The following is a 22174-nucleotide window of genomic DNA, read 5'->3' as shown; positions in this document are numbered from 1 at the left end:
AGGTAGGACTCCTTTTTTGCCTGGACAGTTTTTTGGACTTCTTGGTTCCACCAAGGTGTCCTTTTTTCACTGCCTGTTGCCATGCTGAGCTGCTTTCTGCCACAGCATGAGAGTGCAGAGGCAGTGACAGCTGTTCTGAACAGCTTCCACTCCTCCTCAACATCTGCAGTATGCTTGGGAATCTCTTTGAACCTAGAGGAAATGTCATCTGCAAAATTCTTCCTCACAGCCTAATTTTCCAATGCCTCCTATTTCACGCGGTATAGCTGCTTAGGCCTACCAGCGTTGATGGTAGCATTTGGTTTCTGAAGCCGTAGAGTGCACACAACAAGGTGGTGGTCAATTGACAGTTTGTAAATTTACAAATTTACAAATTAATTAATACAAAAAATTTTGTATTAATTAATTAACATTAATTAATACAAAACTAATTGCAGAATTTTATTGAGACAAGTTTAAAAATTAACATAGAATTTCATAACAATGAACTCATAATTTGACATACACATTGTCGTATACAAATCAGTATCAACCTATTATCAGTTTATTAATGAGATTTTTGCTGTTGTACATTAGATACCAAATGCTTTATATCAGGTTCATATTTTGTCACTTTTAGTAATACACATGCGGAACTAGATTCATCAATCATTCTATTTCTTAAACTGTATTTTATAAAATTCATTTTGAAAAATAATGGCTCACAAGCATATGTAGAGGAGAAAATTGATAATACATCGCTAGTTTTTTAAACAACAAAAGGTGTCAGGAGTGGCATTTGAAGTTCTCAGTATTTCCTCTTCTGCCTTCTTTTCAATTGCACTCAATAATCAATCATTTTCCATTATTTCCAAGTCATTCCTCAAATCGACAAACTTTTGTTTCCATATAGAACTAGATTGAAAATCGATTAGTTGCATTTTTATATCTTTCAAATTCAGCCACTCGAAAATCTCCAAATTGAGTTTGTCTGTTGATGTTGTGTCTGGATTCAAAATAAATTTTGATGTCTCTGAAATTTCCTGAACTGTGTAAATCTTGAAGAAAATTTGTTAATTATCGACTAAATAACTAGAAAACACTTTTGTCAATTTAACTTGATCTGTTTTTTCATGGGATTCTAGATCTGCAAAGAATTTTTTTGTATTTGGAAAATATTGGAAGGTATTGGAAATAACGTTGATTAAAAATTGGTAATTTAGTTTTGAATGCTTTGATTAAATCAAATGTGACAATAATTGTCTTGTTAACACCTTACAGTTTAACATTTAATTCATTTAAATGTAAACACAAATCAGTAAAAAACATTAATTTCGAAAGACATTTGACGTTCGTTAATTGATTGCATTTTTCAATGATTTTCTCATTATGTAAAAAAATCTGACTTCATCTAAACACTCAACAAATATTTGAAGAACATTCCCACGACTTAACCATCGGACGTTGTTGTACATAATAAACCATTGTACACCGAGTTTACCTCACTTAATAATTCTATAAATTTTCGTTTATTTAAAGCGCGTGCCGATATAAAATTGACCAATTTTGTTACAATGCTCATAATATCTTCCAGTGGCTTGAAACTAGCCTTTGCGCATAAAACCTGCTGATGTATAATACAATGAAAACCCAGAACTAAATGTTCAACATTTGGTAAATAAATTGACGAACCCATTTTCCTCTCCAGTCATACTGCGAGCACCATCAGTAGTACTGATACAATTTTGGAGGGATCTATATCTCTTTCAGCAAGTGCATTTATAACTGCATTGCAAATATCTATTCCTTTTGTTGTTGTTACTAATGATGTTAAACTTATCAATTCTTCTTTGATGTTATTCCCAACATAATAATGAATAAAAATTGCTAAACGGGCTGATCCAGTTATGTCAGTACTTTCATCAAGACAAAGAGAAATTAAACCAGAAGATTTTATATCTGTTTTTTGCTGATGAGTTATATTTTTAGCCATTTCTATGATTCTACCTTTCACCGTGTTTCTAGCAAAGGCATATCTTTTATTCTTTGAATAATTTTTTTTTTGTTTTCAAAATCTTCAAAGAGAACTGGTGCGCATTTTAACAATTCTTCTTTTATATATTCCCCATCACTAAAAAGTTCCCCATGTTTGGCAATTACATTTGAGGCAAAAAAACTAGCAGCAGTTATATTTGAACGACTGCCGATAAATTTAATTAGGGTTGTTGACTGGATATTCCTATTTTTAATTGCCCGAGCAATAAATTCTTTCCATTCGTCCTTGCTTTTCTCAAGGAGTGACTTATGGTTTGTCTCATAATGCAGTTTTACTGACGACGTTCTGCACACAACTGTCCCGGAACATAAAACGCATATTGCTTTATTGTCTTTATTAATCATGCCATACTCTTCGGTCCACCAGCTTTGGAACTCTGCTGCTTGAATGTGATAATTTTCGTTTTTTATTTTTGCCAGCCATGTTCACTAGAACTGTAACAAAATAATTCACAACTTAAATCAAATGCATTTTTTATAGTTTCAAAAAAAATCAACATTTTATTATATGCCTAAATTAAATTATCTTTATAATTCCCATTTACAGTAGCAAAAACAAAGCAGTGCACATACGCAACAATAATGCACTTGCCACTGCTTATTTCTGCCTACTGGCGGATACGCGGTGCAAAATGCATAATGAACACATGTGCGATTAGAAAAGTCATGGAATCCTAAGGATCAGTCGTCTTCATTTCTTTTTCTATAAGACTATTTTTATTTATTCTTACTGTATTAGAGGGCTCAGTCCCAACAAACTTACTCGTAAATACCGTTCCCATTTTTTTAAAGTTCATACATTAAACTAACATAAGTATTAATATGATATAAATTAAGTGGATATTAAATCCAACATTAGTTCAAAGCCGACTACAGTAACTATAGAATTTTTGTGGAAATTTGACCAGCGAACTTACGGGAATACACTCGCCGCCATACTACCAGTTGCTCTAGCCGCTAGGGCAACTTGTAATATGGCAGCGAGTGTATTCACGTAAGATCTCTGGTCAAATTTCGCACGAAACATCTATAGTTACTGTAGTCGGCTTTGAGATAATGTTGGATTTAATATCCACTTAATTTATATAATTTTGTATTGCTGATGTGAAGCCTTTTGGCTATTTATTTTAGTAAATAAGTATTAATAATTAATTATGGCATAATCATAAAGAGTATTAATACACTTAATGTATACGGTGTAGCATGTTGACAAATATAAAAGTATGCATTTAAATTAGTTATCGATCACAGGACTAATGCTACAATATTGTTGTTTCCTCAGGCCAACATCATTAAATTAACTTCTGGTAAGTTTCATTGACATATCCCATTCTGATCACAAAACATTTATAATATTATTCAGTATAAAATTGATTATTGTATTATTAAATTGATTTTAATGTCGTTGGTTTGAAAAAAAAAAAAAATGGTAGTGAGAAAAATATTTATGCATTGTAACTCACTGTAGAAGTCAGCGGAGCAGGGGAAGCAGCAGAAGGATGTCGACTTGTCGGCGTGAATGCTTACTGTCGAATATAACTTGCCCTCGCTTATAACTGGCACCCCTGATTTCACTTTACGAAAAAAGACAAAAGGTTTTGCATATATACCTCCCACACAAAAAACAACATGCCCTCCCCAACAGCCATCACATACTGTAGATGCAAGAAAAAACAAAGTTTTATTGTATCCCTGAATAAGGTACAGAGGCTTTTGCAGTCTGTGTAATATATTTCTCAACAAATAGTGCAATTAGAGACAGCTGGAATAAAAACGGCGCTAACTAATGAATCACATGTACCCCTCTCACAGAAACTACGCTGTATAGGCAAGCAAAAACATATGTTGCAACGGAAACACAGTATCTAACTAAAATATTGTCCAATTTTTCAATTATATGAAATAAGTGTTTGTTTGATTGCATTTGAAATTCTTGATGTCATTATGACAGATCACAAAGGCTAACTTCAAATAAAATTCTACCATGAATTGAAACATGCCATATAATGCTTGTGTGAGTTCCCCTTCCAGCTCAAATGCAAACAAGCAGCAATAAAAATCAACCGAGGGTTGAAACTTTGTGTGAGTCGAGCCTGCCGGTAATGAGAAGTTCTGTCGGAACAATAAATGACACCCTGTCGTGAATGTCTTAAAACTAAGAAATACAGTATATAGTGAATGTTGTTATGACAGTTGCTGATGTTATGGAATTTGGTTGAAGAGAATTAGCATTTGAACTCAAAAATTGTCAGTTCCATTTGTCTTTGGGTGGCGTGATCTTTTGTTAATGCTGTACCAATCAAATTCATGTCTTAATTGCTGCTCTCTCTCCTGTAAAACAAAATTTAACTTGTACGTATTGTAACAATTAAAGAAAAAGGTGGAATAAGTTATACGCGTATAAAAGGATATCACCTGTAAATTGGTGCCAGCAAAATTCTCGGGCGTGCCATAGGTTCGCCACCACTGTCCTAGTCTGACCATAACGTGATAAGTTGCAAGAACAAAGAACCTTGTAAACACCTACAACAGAGAGGAGTGAGAGTATATCCTTTTGAGAGTAGATAATGGCAGCCAGCTTCAAATGAGGTTTGAAAGCAATGCAGAGATTATATTTCTTTAAAGTTCTAGCTATTTTTTCTGAGGTGCCTGGATATAGAGAATTGTAATAATAGCATTACTGTACTCTGTATATTGAGAGGGATGTAAGGAACAACTAATTTGTTGATCATTAGACAGAAAGGTCTGGCAAATAAAGGAGAGTTCAGCTGAGAGGAAAGCCTGGTTGGAAGAGAGTATAGTGGTTCTGTTGATAAGGGGTTTTAATAATACCATATTATTGGGAGGGGATAGGTGGTGATGATGGGAAAGGTTGTGTATATATTTACCTGTGTGGGTGGGTGGGTTTTCTGTAAACTGAGAAAGATAAAAAAAAAAAGTGCAATTGGAAATATGTGTGATTAGAGTACCTAGAAAAGGATTCCATGTAATTCTGTATGGAGTAGGTAGGCATGGCAAGTGGAAACTCCAATTTATCCATGGATCTTAAACAGCTAGCACCTTTAAAACAGATGCAAGGACACAGGAATTATACCTGCCTCTGTGAAATTTAAAATAAAATTTCATCCACCTGATGCTCTTTGAATCTACAGTTGTACTAGCTTTACATTGCTACATAAACATATCGCCAACACTTGTAATAACTTTCATTATTTTTTAACTTTTTATTATAGCTCTATTATGTTATAACTTTTATCATCATCATCATTATCAAATTCCTGCCATGTACCCTCAAAGGGTGTACAGGATATGATAGTACTACATGAAAAAAAAAATACATCATTACTAACTTCCTATCTACAATTTTCCTCCAAATCAGTCTGTTACTTGTCAAGCCTCCAACATTATCAGATCTTATATTTCTATCGTCTAAGGCACTTTGTACCGTATCAATCCACCTATATCTTGGTCTTCCTCTGGGTCGTTTTGCTGCCGACCTGGCAGAGAACACTTGTTTTGATAATCTTTCTTTGCCCATTCTGTTCAAGTGACCATACCACCTGAGATTAGCTCTGCTAACGTATTCCTGGATACTGACAATGTCAAGTTCTTTCCTAATATCCTTGTTTTTAATATGATGTTGCCATTGATGCCATCTGTTCATGCCTGTAATCTTTCTCAGGACTCTCATATCTGCAGTCTCTAGTTTTTGGTTAAGTGTTTTACTTCTGACCCAGCTCTCAGATCCATAAGTTAAAACTGGTTTGAACACTGTCTTGTATACAACTAATTTAGTGTTCTGACTGATTTCTCTCTTATTCCATATGAATTTATTCAATTCACTTCCCACCATACCAGCTTTGTTGATTCTGTTGTCTATTTCTATATTTAATATACCATCTTCGGTAAAAATCGTGATTAAGTAACTGAAATGTTTCACTTGTTCAACAGGTTCTCCATTCACAACACAGTTGATATTTTCAATGATTCTGCCTATTTTCATTGTCTTTGTCTTTTTATTGCTGACCTTCATACCATATCTATTACAAAGCTATTCAATTTAGTCAGAGAATCTTGCAGACTTGTAGCGGATTTATTTAGAAGTATAACATCATCTGCATAAAGCAAAGAACTGACATTAACATCTCCAATTTTGATATCATGTTTAATACCACTTTACTTCATAATGTGATCCATATAGATAATGAATAACAGAGGGAATAATGTACGTCCTTGTCTGACACCAGATTTAACATTAAACCATCTTCCTGTACTTCCTTCAATTCTAACTGCTGACTTACAACTCAAATAAAGACTAAGTATTGCTTGATATAATGCCCCATTGATACCATATAACTGCTGTATTGAATAGCTTCTCTGTTGGCACCTTGTCATATGCTTTTTCCAAATCGACAAAACTTAAATACAGATCTTTATTATATTCCCATGCTTTCTCGACTATTTGTCGTAAAGTGAAGATCTGATCCTGACAACCTCTATTTGGCCTGAATCCAGCTTGTTCTTCACCCATCTTTTCTTCTACAATTCTTCTCAACCGTTTCTCAAGTATACTTGCATAGATCTTGCCAGGAACACTCAGTAGGGAAATACCTCTGTAATTCTCACATTCAGTTTTATTTTCCTTTTTATATATGGGTACTATGAGAGCTCTGCTCCAATCATCGGGAATTTGTCCCTCTGTCCAGGCTTTCTGAACTATGCAGTGCAGCCATTGCAAGACTTTTATACCACCATACTTCAGCATTTCTGGTTGAATATTATCTACTCCTGCTGCTTTTCCACATTTCAAGCCTCCGATGGCTTTTTCTACTTAAGTATGGATATGTATTCCTGACTGCATGCCTGGTCAGTGTTTTTTATCACTGTGCTGTCATCACTGCTTGTTTCGTTTAGCAGTTTTTCAAAGTAATTACTCCATACTTCAAGGATATCTTTTTCTCCTGTTTTCATGTCACCTTTATCATCTCTAACTCCTTTTACAGCACTCTTTCCTCCATTTCTAAGCTTCTTCAACAACCTCCAGAATATTTTGCCACCTTCTTGATATTTATTTTCTATATTCTTGCCAAAGTCCTCCCATGACTTTTGTTTAGCTAGTTTTATACAGTGTTATAACTTTTATTATTATTTTATTCCTTTGTTATTAATGCAGCCATTAGCTCTCTTCTGTTCTCAATCTGAAACTTTGGAGTATTCTCTCAAATATCTCAAATAAATTTGCCAGTTCACAGATTTCAAAAAATAAAGGATAAATATCTCAAAAAAAAAAAAATAAATAACAGCCTTTAGAGATCTTTTTGTCATTCTAAGATCAACCTCTTAAAGTCATTGTGGACATTTAAAAAAAAAAAAAAAAAAAAAGATGTTGAAAGTTTATTTTTCACTTGGTTAGAGTATAATAAATTTAGTTTAATCCTTTATCCAAGTGTGAGCAAACAAAGTTTGCACCTGAAAGTATCTTCAGGACTGGGGTAAGGTGGTACAACACTTGTACCACCTTACCTTAATTACTTGCAAAGGTGGAGCAAGCTACCAACACTCCTATCTCAGTATCTCCCATAATGCAAAACACATATCCTTGCGGATATGGGGTAAGGTGGTATCCTTGCGGATACCACCTTACCCCAGTCCTGAAGATTATTTGCAGGCCCAAACTTTGTTTGCTCACACTTGGATAAAGGATTAAACTAAATTTATTAATAAAAAAAAAGACGATGAAACAGCCAGTGGCATCCATAGCTTCAGCCACAACTTTGCAGTAGTGCCTTGTCAAGTTTTAAATTTAGATATCATGTTGCATATAGAGCACAGTGTTCACAACTTGCTTCCAAACATTGCCAACTACATCAGGCTTAATGCAGTGATTTCCTTATGCAAGTATTGATGCCTAAAAGAAATCTTTCTAATGGCCAGTTCTCTGCTCTCCATAAATTATGCAAAGACAAAAATATACTATATTCTTTCCAGAAATACTTTTCCGACATGTGTTGGAGCTATTGTTTTGTAATTTTTATGTATAATATATATATTTATATATATATATAGTTTATATTCTATAAACTTTCAGAGTTTATCGAAATTCACCTACATAGGTAGATACATACACAAGCTTTCTGATCTTCTCCTTCCAACCTCTGTTCCAACTAGGCTTCCTCCTTAGCTGAACTCTTCTTTATTCATTATACCTGTCCTTCCTGTACAGTGGCTTACAATGCCAAAAATATTAAAAAAAAAAAAAGTTGTTCCTCCCATTCCCCCTCTCAGCATGCAGATTACATAATTCTATTACTATTTCCTGTATCTGGAGCACACTCAGAGAAAACAGCAATAACTTTAAAGAAATATAATCTCTGCACCACTATCAAACCTCACTTGAAGCTGGCCTAATAGCTCTCCTAAGGATCTACTCCATCCCCTCTCTGTTCCAGTTATTTGCAAGATTCCTTTCTTACAACTTGCCTTTTTTTTTTCTTTTCTTTCAACAGATCTGCCAACATTTGCCTTTGCATATCTTGTATAGAATCAAATGAAAAAAAAAAAAACCTACTATTCTTCACCACAGCAAATACAAACATGAAAGACTTTTTTTTTTTTAGAATCAACATCATATTTAAAAAAACAAAACAACAAAAAAAACCTAATCTGAATAAATATGGTTGTATTAAACTCTCCAAGATTTGAAGAACTTTAATTCTTAAACCAACTGCTCAACAGTTAAGGCTAGCTAACAGCACAGAATACTTCTCATAGGACTTGAGGCTTCTAGTCTAACTTCTTTCACTTATTGTTTCTGTGTGCCCTATTACAATTTTAATATTATATCCCTGAAGATGTCTCTATGACAGAGATGAAATATGAGAACTATTAAACCTGTGTTTAATTTTTTTGTGTGCTGTATTCAATCCATTAAATCTAATTATAAAAGTAGTTATCCTGCATGGAAATTAGCCAACATTCAACCTTTTCTTAAGAAGGGAATCACAAATCTTGCCATCAAATTACTGCTCTTTCTCTCTCACTTCATTGCATTTCATTGTGCTGTATTAGAAGCATGTAATAAATTGTGAACATGAATTCTTCCCCTCTCTATCCATAGAGGATAATTTTGCTTATTGAAAACAAATGATATGTAAGAGTATGGAGAAACATATATGGTTGCTTTTGACATCTTAGAACTTATTAACGGATCTTTTTTACCTGAAAATCTGTAACTAATGCTGGAGTTACACAGATACACTACAGATGTTCATTTTTTTACACACTCTTTTTCTAGATGACAGCCAGTCACAGTTTTGCCAATGAGTTATGCTGAACAGAAATGAGCAAATTATCTATAATAGTTACAATCCTAAATGACCTCCAAACTATTCTCAGTGAGTTGATGATAACCTTCTTAATTTCATTGTCAGCAAACTCAATCCTGTTTTATTTCTTACATAAAATAAAATAAAAAATAAAATGAAATAAATAAATAAAATAAAACTATCTTTTCCCATGCTGACCCTTTTTTCTAAATGATAAGATTCCCTTCTTTCTCTTAGCATCCAAGAAACTTGAGTCTCTCTTTTGTTATAGGCATTGCTTGTACCTCTAAACAATTATTAACCTGTATAAATCACATCTATTTAAAAATGGAATAAAGCTCTATTTCGAATTGTATTCCTAAAAAATTCATGACTGTAGAAAAGTCGAATTAGATTGACAATTGGCCTGCTCTCAGTGATTTGCCAGGTTCTCCAATATGCATGCATATTTCACAAATATTACCATGGTTGTTATTTATCTACCACAAACTACTGTTGCCAAATGAAAATGACTAAAAACAGCTAAATCTTTAAAAAAAAAAAAAAAAAAAAAAAAAGGAGCTAAAAAGGAGTTAAAAATAAAAATTTGAAGCTAAAATTTTAGAAGTAGAAGCTGATACTTTTCAGTTACTTACTTTATTCAAGTTGAAGTGATACTTGCATATAAGTGGCTAAAGACCTTCCAAGTGGTCTTCTGCACTTAATTCACCCATGTTTTCACTTAGATTTTCAGCTTTATTATATGTGGCCATCGTTCCCATATTTCTCAATGTAGATGCTGGTAAACGATAGCCTGTACAGCACTTGTTGTTACTCCTGAAGCCATACCCGACTGACAAAATAGCTGTCAGCATTGGCAATTCCATCTTGCTTCTTAATTTAGTTTTAACTACATTCATGAAACTAAAAATTCATTCAATTTCCACGTTAGAATTTGGCAGTATTAATAAATTTATTGCACACTGAGCAATTTCTTTAAATGGATTCATTCCAGATACATCTTTGTATTCTCATATTTCAGTCCAGAATAGCTCAGTGTTTTCTATATTTGTCCATTTAAGTGGATAGTATTGTACTGGTATTCACCAGCAGCAACATTCTTTTTCTGTTTTCAGCATTATTTCTAAGATGGGAGTAACAGGCTCTTTTATATGTTTTAGGGTATTGTCAACACAAAAAGAAGAGATCATTCTTAAAATATTCAAGTTTTCAGGCAACCTTTCCTTAAGCTGTTTGAAGAGACCAATAAAAAACTGTCTTGCTCTATTTCTAAGATTTTGCTCATCATTTTGTGTTATTTTGATGTTTTTGTATCATCAACTCTGAAATTTTTCTTTCAAATCTATAACCAAGATTTGGTTTTGGGATCCAAATAGTCATCAATCTCTGACTCTAGAGGGTGAGGATTGACTGTGGATGATTGTACCACTAACATATTAGCAATAGAGCGAATCAAACGAGAAAGGTCTCAAATAATCTTGTCTTATCCGTACTGTTATATTCAAAAATTTTGTTAACTTGCTGAACTAGAACAGGATGCAAAAATAAAAGTTACAACAGATTCCTTTCATCTTTGTACATCTCTCACAAAATTTGAGCTTTGTAACATTTCTCAGTCACACTCATGACTTCGAAGTGAGTTTTTAATTCCAACCATTGGCTGAGTATTCTGTATACTGCAGGTTCAAAGGAGAGCCAGCTCGTTGCACTGCTTACAATTTTCAGAGGAGCATCATTTTCGTTGATAGTTTGATACAGCTCTTTGTATATCGCTTGTCTTGAAGAAGAATGTGAAAACCACTTATAAGTTTTGGCAACTAAAAATTCTAATTTTCTTGGGAGAGATTCTGCACAAGTGTGAGACATTACCAGTTGTAATGAATGGTATACACATCTAATTAAATTAAGGAGGGAATATATGCCTTCAGTTGTTCATATGCCATTATTGACACCAACCATAACACTGCCATTGTCTGTATCAATTGCAATGAGATTTTTAATGTCTAGTTTCTTGGTCAAGAGCTCTTTTTTTCAGTGCAGCCACAATACCCCTATTTATTTATTTATTCATATGGAGTTTCCTCTCTTTTCTCCCCCATCCCTATTGGGGCAAGTTGAACCCCCTCATGTGGGGGTTAAGTATTTATGGCTGTAGATCCGTGTGTGTTCACGGGGCTGGTTTGCCTGCTTGCGAGATGAAAAATGCTAGATAAACTGGCAGAAAAAACCCTACTGCCTGCGCCCAAGACCGGCTAACTTCACTATGGCTGAGGAAGATCCTCAAATTCCTCACGTCTTCGACGGGAATTGAACCTGGGACACTCCTTCCTCAGTCATATGGTTGCGAAGTGCACAGCCACTAGGCTAACTGCATGGACACAATACCCCTAGCATCACACTTTTCTAGAACCACCATGCTCAGAAATGTATGCATAATTTTGTTGAATATCTTGCTATAATAAATGATGGCCATTCCAAAAATCTTATTCACTGTGATATCGTTCGATTCATTTATTAGCAAGCAGAAATTTAAATTTTCATCTCCAGTGTCTGCAATTAGATCTTCTTCAAAATGCTCACTTAGAATACTCTCTACAATTGCAGAGCTCCTGGTTCGGTGCATTTTTACCTTTGGGATGATATTTTTGCAAAGATTACTAGATGATCGCAACTGTTGAATGATGAGTGACAACAAAGAAATAACGCTAAGCTGCCTTTAAAGTTCGCTGTCTCATCAGACTTCTTCACAAGCATATTTGTAAAAGGAACAGCCTTATAAGGAACTTCAGCAAGATGTTTCTTAGTTTCACTATGCTTTACAAGCTGTTAACAGCTATATCACATCTGCAAAACTTGCATCCTATCTTGCTGACTGATTCATTTATGTTGGTTAATCAAACTTATCGTTATTTCCTTAAAATTCCATTTTTATTTGTTAGATGTTGATTGATACTGATCCGAATATAAAGAAATTTATATTATCCTGTTGGCTGTGCCATTTTGTTGTGTTGTCCTATTCCGTTTTTATTTGTCAGATGTTGATTGATACTGATTCGAATATAAAGAAATTTATATTATCCTGCGCTTTATATTCAGATTGGTCTACATATTGTAGAGAAATCAATCATCAACTAACGTTTGCAATCTTACTTTTCTACAGGCCGAGGTTATTAATATCTTTTAAGGCTTCTGCAAGGTCCGATAAATTTTTTTGTGAGCAGTGCAATGAAAGAAAATCAGACAAACTTCAAATTGAATTCAATAAAACAAAACATTTAATGCAGGGTTATATAAATGTACATCTAAGTATAATTTTCTAAGCAAGATAATCTAATTGAACAATATTCAAAATATCTCTGAGACACTAGTAGCCACTCGGTTTGGTTTAAAGATTAAAGTTAAATTTACAGATCTTATTCTTCAATGCTTAAATACTATTATCACAACTTGTCTCTATTCAATGAGATAATTCAATAATTCAATTCTTTTATACATCAATTTAGTTCAAATACTCATAACAAACATAAAACATTAGGCATCAAACATTCAGCTGTCAATTCTATATTCTTCCGAATAATTGAAAATGGTTCACACAGTTCAATGTTCCAGAATTTGCAGTAATTATTCTTAAGGTAGAATTCTCTAATTCTCTCTTAGTCAACAAACACTTAATTCAATTATGAGACAGTCATCATTTCAAGGGCAAACACTTTAAAGCTCCTTACTTCGGTTATTTTTAGTAGAACGCCACAGTTAATGTTAAGATATATCAGGCGGAGCTAACTCTTATTTCTTCACGCTGAAATATAAAAAAAGACTGCTCTTACTGGGTTACACTGTTTACACATCGGATTCACTATAGGCACATTTAAAACTGTAGTTAACTATTACTTTGAAGTAACGCTATTCAAAAGAAACCTTTACTATAATAACTGAAATATTAAACATAAAGCTTCACAAGTCATGACGCACTCGTTTTAGGTAATCCACTTATTCCTTATTTTCTTCTATGCATTAAATTCAGCTTTGCACTATTCTTCCTCAAAACAATTGGAATCTGTCGTAATTTTAGAATTCCGTAGAAATATTCCGAATTGCCTATTAATTTCCCAGTCCTTTCTTAATCTATTTATGGCATTTCCCAAATCCCCTTACTGCCACCCGTTACTTCACTCCTTGCTGTCCTGAACGCTTCTCTCCTCTCTTTACTTTCGTTTTCCAATTAAAATCCTTCATTCTTCCCACCAAAATCCGGTTCTATCCAGTTCAGCTTACATCTACTGGCTTCACTCCATATCACAGCCGTTCACGTTCTAAACATGTGCTGACTAAAACAAGCTCCGTTTCTCCTTCAGCAGCCAATCAAATTCAATCAGAAGAATTGCATAAAATCACTCTTACGTATGGAAACAAAATAAAAGGATATTTTACAATTCGTATAATATACATTTAAATATGATAAATACTAATTCTTATAATATATTTGCACAGCTTCTTATAATATTAACACAGGAATAAATAAAATAAATTGAATGACATTTTAACACAGAGTTCTTTCATTACTAGTACATATCTCAAAATTATATAATTAAACAATAATAAACAAACTCAAAACAATTATATGAATAATAATTTACAAGCAAGAGATTGACATTAAATAATATTTACAAGTCTAGCTTAAGTTATGGCAGATTATGTTAAATGTGAATGAAGAGTTATAATTCCCAAATATCTTCATTCACAATTTAAGACAGTGACCTTTTGTAGAGTCACCAGGAACTACACATAGTCATTTACTAAACATTCCCATTTGCAACCACTCCCGCCTAAATTTTTGCTTGTAAGCCTTATTTGTCTCTTTGCTCATTTTTGAAGAGGGTATGCAACGCTTTGCTGCAACGAATTACGATCGGTCTTTGAAAACTTCCCACTCGCTATTGTAACTACCAACTAGAACACTGTGCGACAGACTAACTTCTAGCAGGGCTATCAGCTTCAAGGCAGCAAAACAGCAGACTGTTGGGCCTGAGATGTGACTGACTGACATCATCGCACGTTTGAAACATGTATGGAAAACTTTCAAAACAAATTCTTTAAGAGTAGGTTATAAAAACAACTAAAAAGAGCCGAAACAAGTTCTGAAGAAGCTAGGTGCTATATTAAAATTTTTGAGCTAGGGAAGAAAAAAATGAGTTAGATCTAGCTCCAAAAGAGCTAAATTGTCAGCACTACCACAAACCATAATTCAGTTCAAAACTTTAAAAAAATTTATTCCTCTCTGTAGAATGTCTATAGAGAGAGAGAGAGAGAGAGTGGTTGAGAAGGATTGTGGAAGGGAAGTTTGGTGATGAACAAGCTGGATTCAGGCCAAATAGAGGCTGTCAGGATCAGATTTTCACTTTATGCCAAATAGTTGATAAATCATGGGAATATAACAAGGATCTGGATTTAAGTTTTGTAGATCTGGAAAAGGCATATGACAAGGTGCCAAGAGAAAAGCTATTCAAAATGCTACAGTTATATGGTGTCATTGGGGCATTATATCAAGAAATACTTTATTTGAGTTGTAAGTCAGCAGTTTGAATTGAAGGAAGTACAGGAAGATGGTTTAATGTTAAATCTGGTGTCAGGCAAAATGTACATTATCCCCCTCTGTTATTCATTATCTGTATGGATCACATTATGAAGGAAAGTGGTATTAAACATGATATCAAAATTGGCAATGTCAATCTTAGCTCTTTATTTTATGCAGATGATGTTATACTTCTAAATAAATACAGTACGTCTGCAAGATTCCCTGACTAAATTGAATAATGTTGTAATAGATTTGATGTGAAGGTCAGCACTAACAAAACAAAGACAATGAAAATAGGCAGAAGCATTGAAAATAATAATTTTTAGTAAAGATGGTAAATTAAACATGGAAATAGATAACAGAATCAACCAAGCTGGTATGGTAGGAAGTCAACTGAATAAATTTATATGGAATAAGAGCGAAATTAGTCAAAACACTAAATTAGCTGTATACAAGACGGTGTTCAAACCAATATTAACTTATGGATCTGAGAGCTGGGTTAGAAATAAATCACTTGACCAAAGACTATAGCGATCACAGATATGAGAGTCCTGAGAAAGATCAGGGGCATGAACAAGTGGCATCAATGGCAATATCATATTAAAAACAAGGATATCAGGAAAGAACTTGACATTGTTAGCATCCAGGAATGTATTAGCAGAGCTAATCTTAGTGGTATGGCCACTTAAACAGAATGGGAGAGAAAAGATTAGCAAAACAAGTGTTCTCTGCCAGGTTGGCAGGAAAAAGACCCAGAGGAAGACCAAGATATAGGTGGATTGATACAGTAAAAAAAGTGCTTTAGAAGACAGAAATATAAGATCTGATAATGTTGGAGTCTTGATAGGTAACAGATTGATTTGGAAGAAAATTGTAGATAGAAAGTTAGTAATTATTATTATTTTGTGACACCTCCAAGGAGTCCCAAGATATCGAGGGATGACACCTACTCTACAACTCTCCGTCTCCACCACTATATCAAACCTCTACTACCATCATCATCTACATCAATGCCATCTACTGCTCACCACCACCACCACTAGTGTTTTTTGTTTGTAAATTGTGTGTGTTCTGAAGGGCTGATTTGTATGTGGGATGAAAATCCTGAGTTTCCAGTAGAAAAAACCCTGCGAATGATGTTAGTTTTTCATGTAGTGCTATCATATTATGTACACCCCTTAAGGATACATGTCAGGAATTCGATGATGATAATTAGTATCTTTTAAACACCGCTTAAGTGGAATTTTCAATTTTTTTTTTTTTTTTTTGAATGAATTCAGAAGATAATTTTCTTGAATTAAGATTGATTTTTAGCTTTACAATGAAGTAGAACTGTATTCTATTTTCATAGTTAATCATTTCAAAATAAATAATTAATATATAGTTTGAATTTCATTTTATGGCTATACATCTTCTTTCATATAACTGAAATTTCTCATATCACAATTTTTTGCAGTTAAGAAAGCAAACAAGTGGACAGAATGTTTTAAGAAGGCAGCTTGGATACATCATACAATTTCTGCTATATCAGAGGTAGATTCTTAAATACATTACTTATGAAAACCACACTGTGTCTAAAAAAATTTCATTCTCATTGTTTACAGGATGGTATAAAATTAGTTGATCTGACTTTTTTTGTCAGTATTTATAAGATTAGTTAAATATGGAAAAATTAATAAAATTCTGTTTATACAATGATGTAAATTTTTTATAATTCATTTCAGACTGTTTCTTGTGTCCTGTATATAGCTCCTCATCAGAAAGCATTTATGTGGCAACAGATTGGTATTATGTGGAATATGTTGTCAGATACATGTTGCAGAAATCAGGTAAAATTATTTTTTTAAATACTAATGGAGTCAAAGGCATCATGTAAAACTAACATGATGAATTTTAATCCTTCTATGTACAAAGAAATTAATATGATCAAATGGTGCTTTAGATAAATGCTCTTATAGCATTGCATATGTTTCTGGACAAGGATTAACATTATTATTCTAAATAATCAGCTAAGTTAACACCTTTTAATCCCTTATAGGAGTAGGTGAGGTCTTTTTAACTCTATTTAGCTTTTGGAGACTGAGTAGGCAGTTCAATCTCCACCACAGTCATGGGCCAATCAGAGATGGCCCATGACTATCACTAATTGGCAACTGAAGAACTTGGTTACTGTCTGAAATAATGTAGGTTCTACTGTCAAATTTCTTGTGCCTCCAGGACAAAAAAAACCCACTTGCCCATGCTAGAGATCGACTAACTTGGTAACCGATCAAAGAAAGGCTTAGGAAAAGTTCCTCCAGTCAGTTACTAGACTTGAAAGTCTAGCTTTGGGTGGCATAGTGCAGAAGATGCAAGTGCCACTTCTACTGAGCTACACAGGCCTTATTATTATATAATTATTATCATAATACTAAACAGTATTATTATTATGCAGGCTTCTCCAGAGAGTCTGCTGACTTGTCAGGAGCGGACCATTCTTGTTACATAATGCCTAAATGCATATCTTTCCTTGAATACATTCACCAAAGATGCACTCACAGCACCCATTCATAGCCTATTCTACTCATACTCCTCACATACTTCCTAACCATATTCTTCGTGATTCTGTGTGAGCCGAGCTAATCTGATAAAAATCTTGAATGGACGATCAGTCTTCTGTTCAAAGATTTTTTTTTAACCAAAAGAAAAATTTTTAATTTACAAATAACACAAATATATATACAACTTAAAATTAACTACTATGCAAGCACCAGTATAATTTCTTTAAATCACAACAAGAAAAGCATTATAACCATACAATTTCTTTACCATTATGTAAACTTATAGATATTGTCCTATCTCGACAAAACTCCCGGAATCTTTTGCCTTCTATAGAACCTTTATTCTTTCTTGAGTTCATATAGGAGAAAGACTAACACAAAACTGCTCTTTATAACTTCACTCACAGAACAGTGAAGAAACATATCTTGTCTTCATCCAAGATGCTTCTGTAACTTCTTTCTATATGAAAGCAACAGCAAACTTCACTGAATAAACAACTAAAACAGTATCACTTTAGAATGAATTAACTTTCTATATGAAAGTCTCAACATTCTTCTTAAAACCTTATCAACGTTTCAGAACAGCTTGCCTTCTGTATGAAAGCATCTCAAGAAATAACTAAAACTTGCCAACAGTTAGAATTGCCTATCAGATTGAGAATCCTAAATAAAGCAACTTTACTGGGTCCATTCTATATGAACTGGAAATCAATCAAGTTCCTTTCACTTCCATTGAAATAAATCCTATATGGATTAATAATTACTAAAACTTTGCACTTACCTCTTTATACAAGGATATCCTCTGTCAGTCTTCTGTTAATAACTTTTGTTCTAATTTCTGTCCAGTCTTCATTATATTGAAGACACAGAAACTGCACAGCTTTTCTCCTGCTGTGTTCCATGGATAGCTGAATGTCTACCAACATTCACTAACATTCTTTTTGCTTCTGCGTGTGCTTAGAAGTGTAACTGAGAAATTTCTGCTCAAGTCCACCATCGTGTGCTGCCATTACCGCTTTCCAGTATTGGGCTTGAAACAAAATGTTTCAGCTGTTTAGACACAGTTTTTAGTAATGATAGCAAATTCAGTATGGAATTAGAGAGAAATTAGCCAAACACAAAACTAGCAGTATACAAGACAATCTTCAAATCAATTTTAACTTATGGGTTGCCTATAAGGGAGAAAGCAAAATAAAAGGGAGGAGACATCCACATCACCTTTAAAGACTATTGAGAACTGACTAGTACTTCTGGCCTAATGTCATTCCTCACCTTCACATGGTTCACCCTGATAATAGGGAGCCACTGGGTACTGAACAAATGAGGTCGGGTTAGCAGTTAGGTACTTAGCTAACCAAACTCTACCCTCTATTGGCTTAAACAATAAATGCATATGATGGTAAAAACATGATGAGATTTCATTTTGGCTGGGGCATTTCCCAGTTAAACAAGGTCCCTGCTGTTTTTATAACGCAACCAGGATGAACACTGAAAAAAACAGTAGTCATGGGAAGACTTTGGCAGGAACATAGAAAATAAATATCAGTAAAGTGTAAACTATTCTGGAGATTATTACAAAAACTTAGGAATGGAGACTGTAAAAGGAATCAGAGATGATCAAGGTGACATGAAAACTGAAGATAAAAATATTCTAGATGTCTAGAGTAATTACTCTGAAAGACTGCCAAATGAAACAAGAAGTTATAGTGAGGTATTCAAGAGAAATGCAAATAAATGTATATATCAGTACTTAAGATAGAAAAAGCCATCAAAAACACGAAAGGTGGAAAGGCAGCTGGAGTAGATAATATTTGACCACAAATGCTCAAATATGGAAGTATAAAGGGTTTGTAGTGGCTATGCTGCATAATTCAGAGGGCTTGGTCAGAAGGTCAGATTCCCGAAGATTGGAGTTGAGCTCTCATATTTCCTATTTATAAAACAGGGAATAAAGCTGATTGTGAGAATTATAGGGGAATTTCTCTGCTAAGTGTTCCAAGTAAGATTTATCTAAGTATTCTTGAAAAGAGGCTGAGAAAAATTGTGGAAGAGAAACTTAGAGAAGAACAAGTTGTGTTCAGACCATATAGAGGTTACCAAGATTAGATTTTCACTTTATGACTAGTTGAGAAATGATTGGAATATGACAAGGATCTGTACTTTAGATCTCAAAAAGGCATATAACAAGATGCTCAGAGAAAACTTTTCAAAGCATTATATTTGTATGGGATAAATTGAACTTTATACAGAGCAATATGTTGGCTATATTTAAGTTGTAAGTCAGTAGTTAGAATTGAAAGAAATACAGAAGGATGGTTTGATATAAAATCAGGGACAAGTATGTACCTTATCTGGTTTAATATCAGGTTTAACGCAACTTTCTTTCATAATGTGATCCATATTCATCATCTATATGAAATTTATCTCAGATATGAAATTTAGCTCTTTGCTCTATGCTGATGATTATGTCCACCTAAACACATCCATTTCAAGTATCTAGGATTATCTGACTAAATTGAATAATAGCCGTAACAAATTTGGCTTGAAAATCAGTAGTAAACACACCAAATAAGCAGAAACATAGAAAACTTTAGTTACGTTCTCAATGAAGAACCCATAGAATAAGTAAAATATTTCATCTATTTCAGCACAGTGTTTAATGAAGATGGTAAATTAAATATGAAAATTGACAACAGAGTAAGCAAAGCTGGTATGGTTGGAAGCCAGTTGAATAATTTCATATGGAATAAGAGAGAAATTAGTCAAAACACCAAACTAGCAGAATACAAGAGAGTGTTCAAAACCAAGTTGTGTCTGAATGTTGGAATAGAAATAAAGTGCTTGATCAAAGACCAGATATCACAGATATGAGAGTTCTGAGAAAAATGGGGAGGGGATGAACAGATGGCAGAATCATGGTAAAAATGAAAAGAAATTTAACACTGTTATAACATTGAAGAATGTGTGAGCAGAGCTAATGTAAGGTCGTATGGCCACTCACACAAATTGGGAGTGGAAAGTTTAGCAAAACAGGTGTTTGATGCCGAGATGGCAGGAAAGAAAGAACCCAGAGGATGACTTAGGTCTAGATGGATTGATTCAGTCAGAAGTGCTTTAGAAGAACGAAATGTTAGAAACAACAATATTGGAGTGCTGACAGGTAATACTCATTTGGAGGAAAATAATAATAATGTAAAGTTATTGTGTAGTGCTATCATAGTAATTCTTGTAGAAAGGCTTATACATTGGCTGTACATGATTATTAAATTACTTAAGGAATTCACAATGTAAACTGGAATATAAATTAAAGTAAACTTTAATATATACTTCCTATTTTTCGGAGGTTGTAGCCATTGGCTGAGAATGTATTAAGGATGTGATTTAGTTCATTGGTTAAGGTATTGTAATTTAAACAGACCTTAAGACCACAGGCCAAGAAGTGAAGGTCACTTCTTGGCCTGTGGAAGTTACCAACAAACTAAAACCTTTTAACTCAAGACCCCCCCCCCACCCGTATATATATATATATATATATATATATATATATATATATGGACTTCCAAAAATACATAAACAAAATGTGCTATTACATCCCATAGTGGATGGCATTGATTCCCCCACGTACAAACTAGCTAAATATTTAGCCCAAGTGCTCTCATGCTGTACTGGCAGCACACTATCACACATAAAAAACTCAGCCCACTTCAAAGCCAGTATAGAAAACCTTACACTCCAACATACTGACATAATGGTCAGTTTGATGTGTCCTCCCTATTCACAAATGTCCCACTCAAGGAAACCTTAGAGCTCATCCAAGCCAAATCCCCTCCCGATATCTCAGCCCTATTTCAGTTCACAATGAACTCAGGCTGTTTCGTTTGGCAGGGAAAATTCTACAAACAGATAGAGGGGACAGCCATGGGTTCACCACTCTCCCCACCCCTGGCCAACTTCTTTATGGAGACTTTTGAAGAGAAAGCCTTAAACTCTGCCCCACAAAAACCTACTATATGGCTTCGCTATGTTGATGATGTGTTCGCTATTTGGCCACATGGCTCAGATACACTCCTTTCCTTCTTAACACACTTAAACAACCAACACCCCAGAATTAAGTTCACCTTGGAAAAAGAGATAACAACAGCTTCCCTTTCCTAGACACACTAATCACCCGCCAGCCTGATGGAACCTTGGTTTTTTCAGTTTATAGAAAACCCACCCATACAGGCAGGTACATTCACCAACAATACCCCCCCCCCCCTTCACAACAATATGGTGTTGTTAAGACACTACATAACAGGGCTAAACTAATCTATTCAAATGACAATGCCCTAACCAATGAACTAAATTATATCCTTAACACATTCTCAATCAATGGCTACAACCCCCAAAAAATACTAAAACAAGTAAACCACCCCCCCTTCACCATAAAGATTACTTTAAATCAATCACTATTTCCTATATCCGGGGCACCTCTGAAAAAATAACCAAGATCCTAAAAAAATATGACCTGACCTCTTGTTACAAACCATATAGAAAATTAGCATCCCTTATCCGCTCCACAAAAGACCAACCACTTCCCCTAGACCTACCTGGTGTTTACCAGGTCCCTTGCAGCTGTAAGCTGTCCTATTTTGGCCAAACAGGCAGGACAACGAATTTCAGAACACAAGGACTATATCCGGTTTCACCAGTACAGCCAC

The 22174-nt window shown here is 34.2% G+C and overlaps 1 protein-coding gene across 1 annotated transcript in view; it reads left to right on the top strand.

The window, feature by feature from the left end:
- LOC150106414 (DALR anticodon-binding domain-containing protein 3-like) overlaps nucleotides 1-22174 on the top strand; it is a 285462-nt gene that overhangs the window by 200779 nt on the left and 62509 nt on the right. The window contains exons 10-11 of the mRNA XM_090392991.1: nucleotides 16391-16467; nucleotides 16659-16763. Coding sequence (XP_090249117.1) covers nucleotides 16391-16467; nucleotides 16659-16763 — 182 coding nt within the window. The remainder of the gene's footprint in view (nucleotides 1-16390; nucleotides 16468-16658; nucleotides 16764-22174) is intronic.

This window comes from Typopeltis vanoorti, chromosome 5 (genome assembly GCF_054136105.1).
Source record: "Typopeltis vanoorti isolate ZY-2024b chromosome 5, IOZ_Tvanoo_1.0, whole genome shotgun sequence".
Lineage (NCBI taxonomy): Eukaryota > Metazoa > Arthropoda > Arachnida > Uropygi > Thelyphonidae > Typopeltis > Typopeltis vanoorti.
Note: the sequence above shows the minus strand (reverse complement) of the source record. Positions and strands in the feature narration are given on the sequence as shown.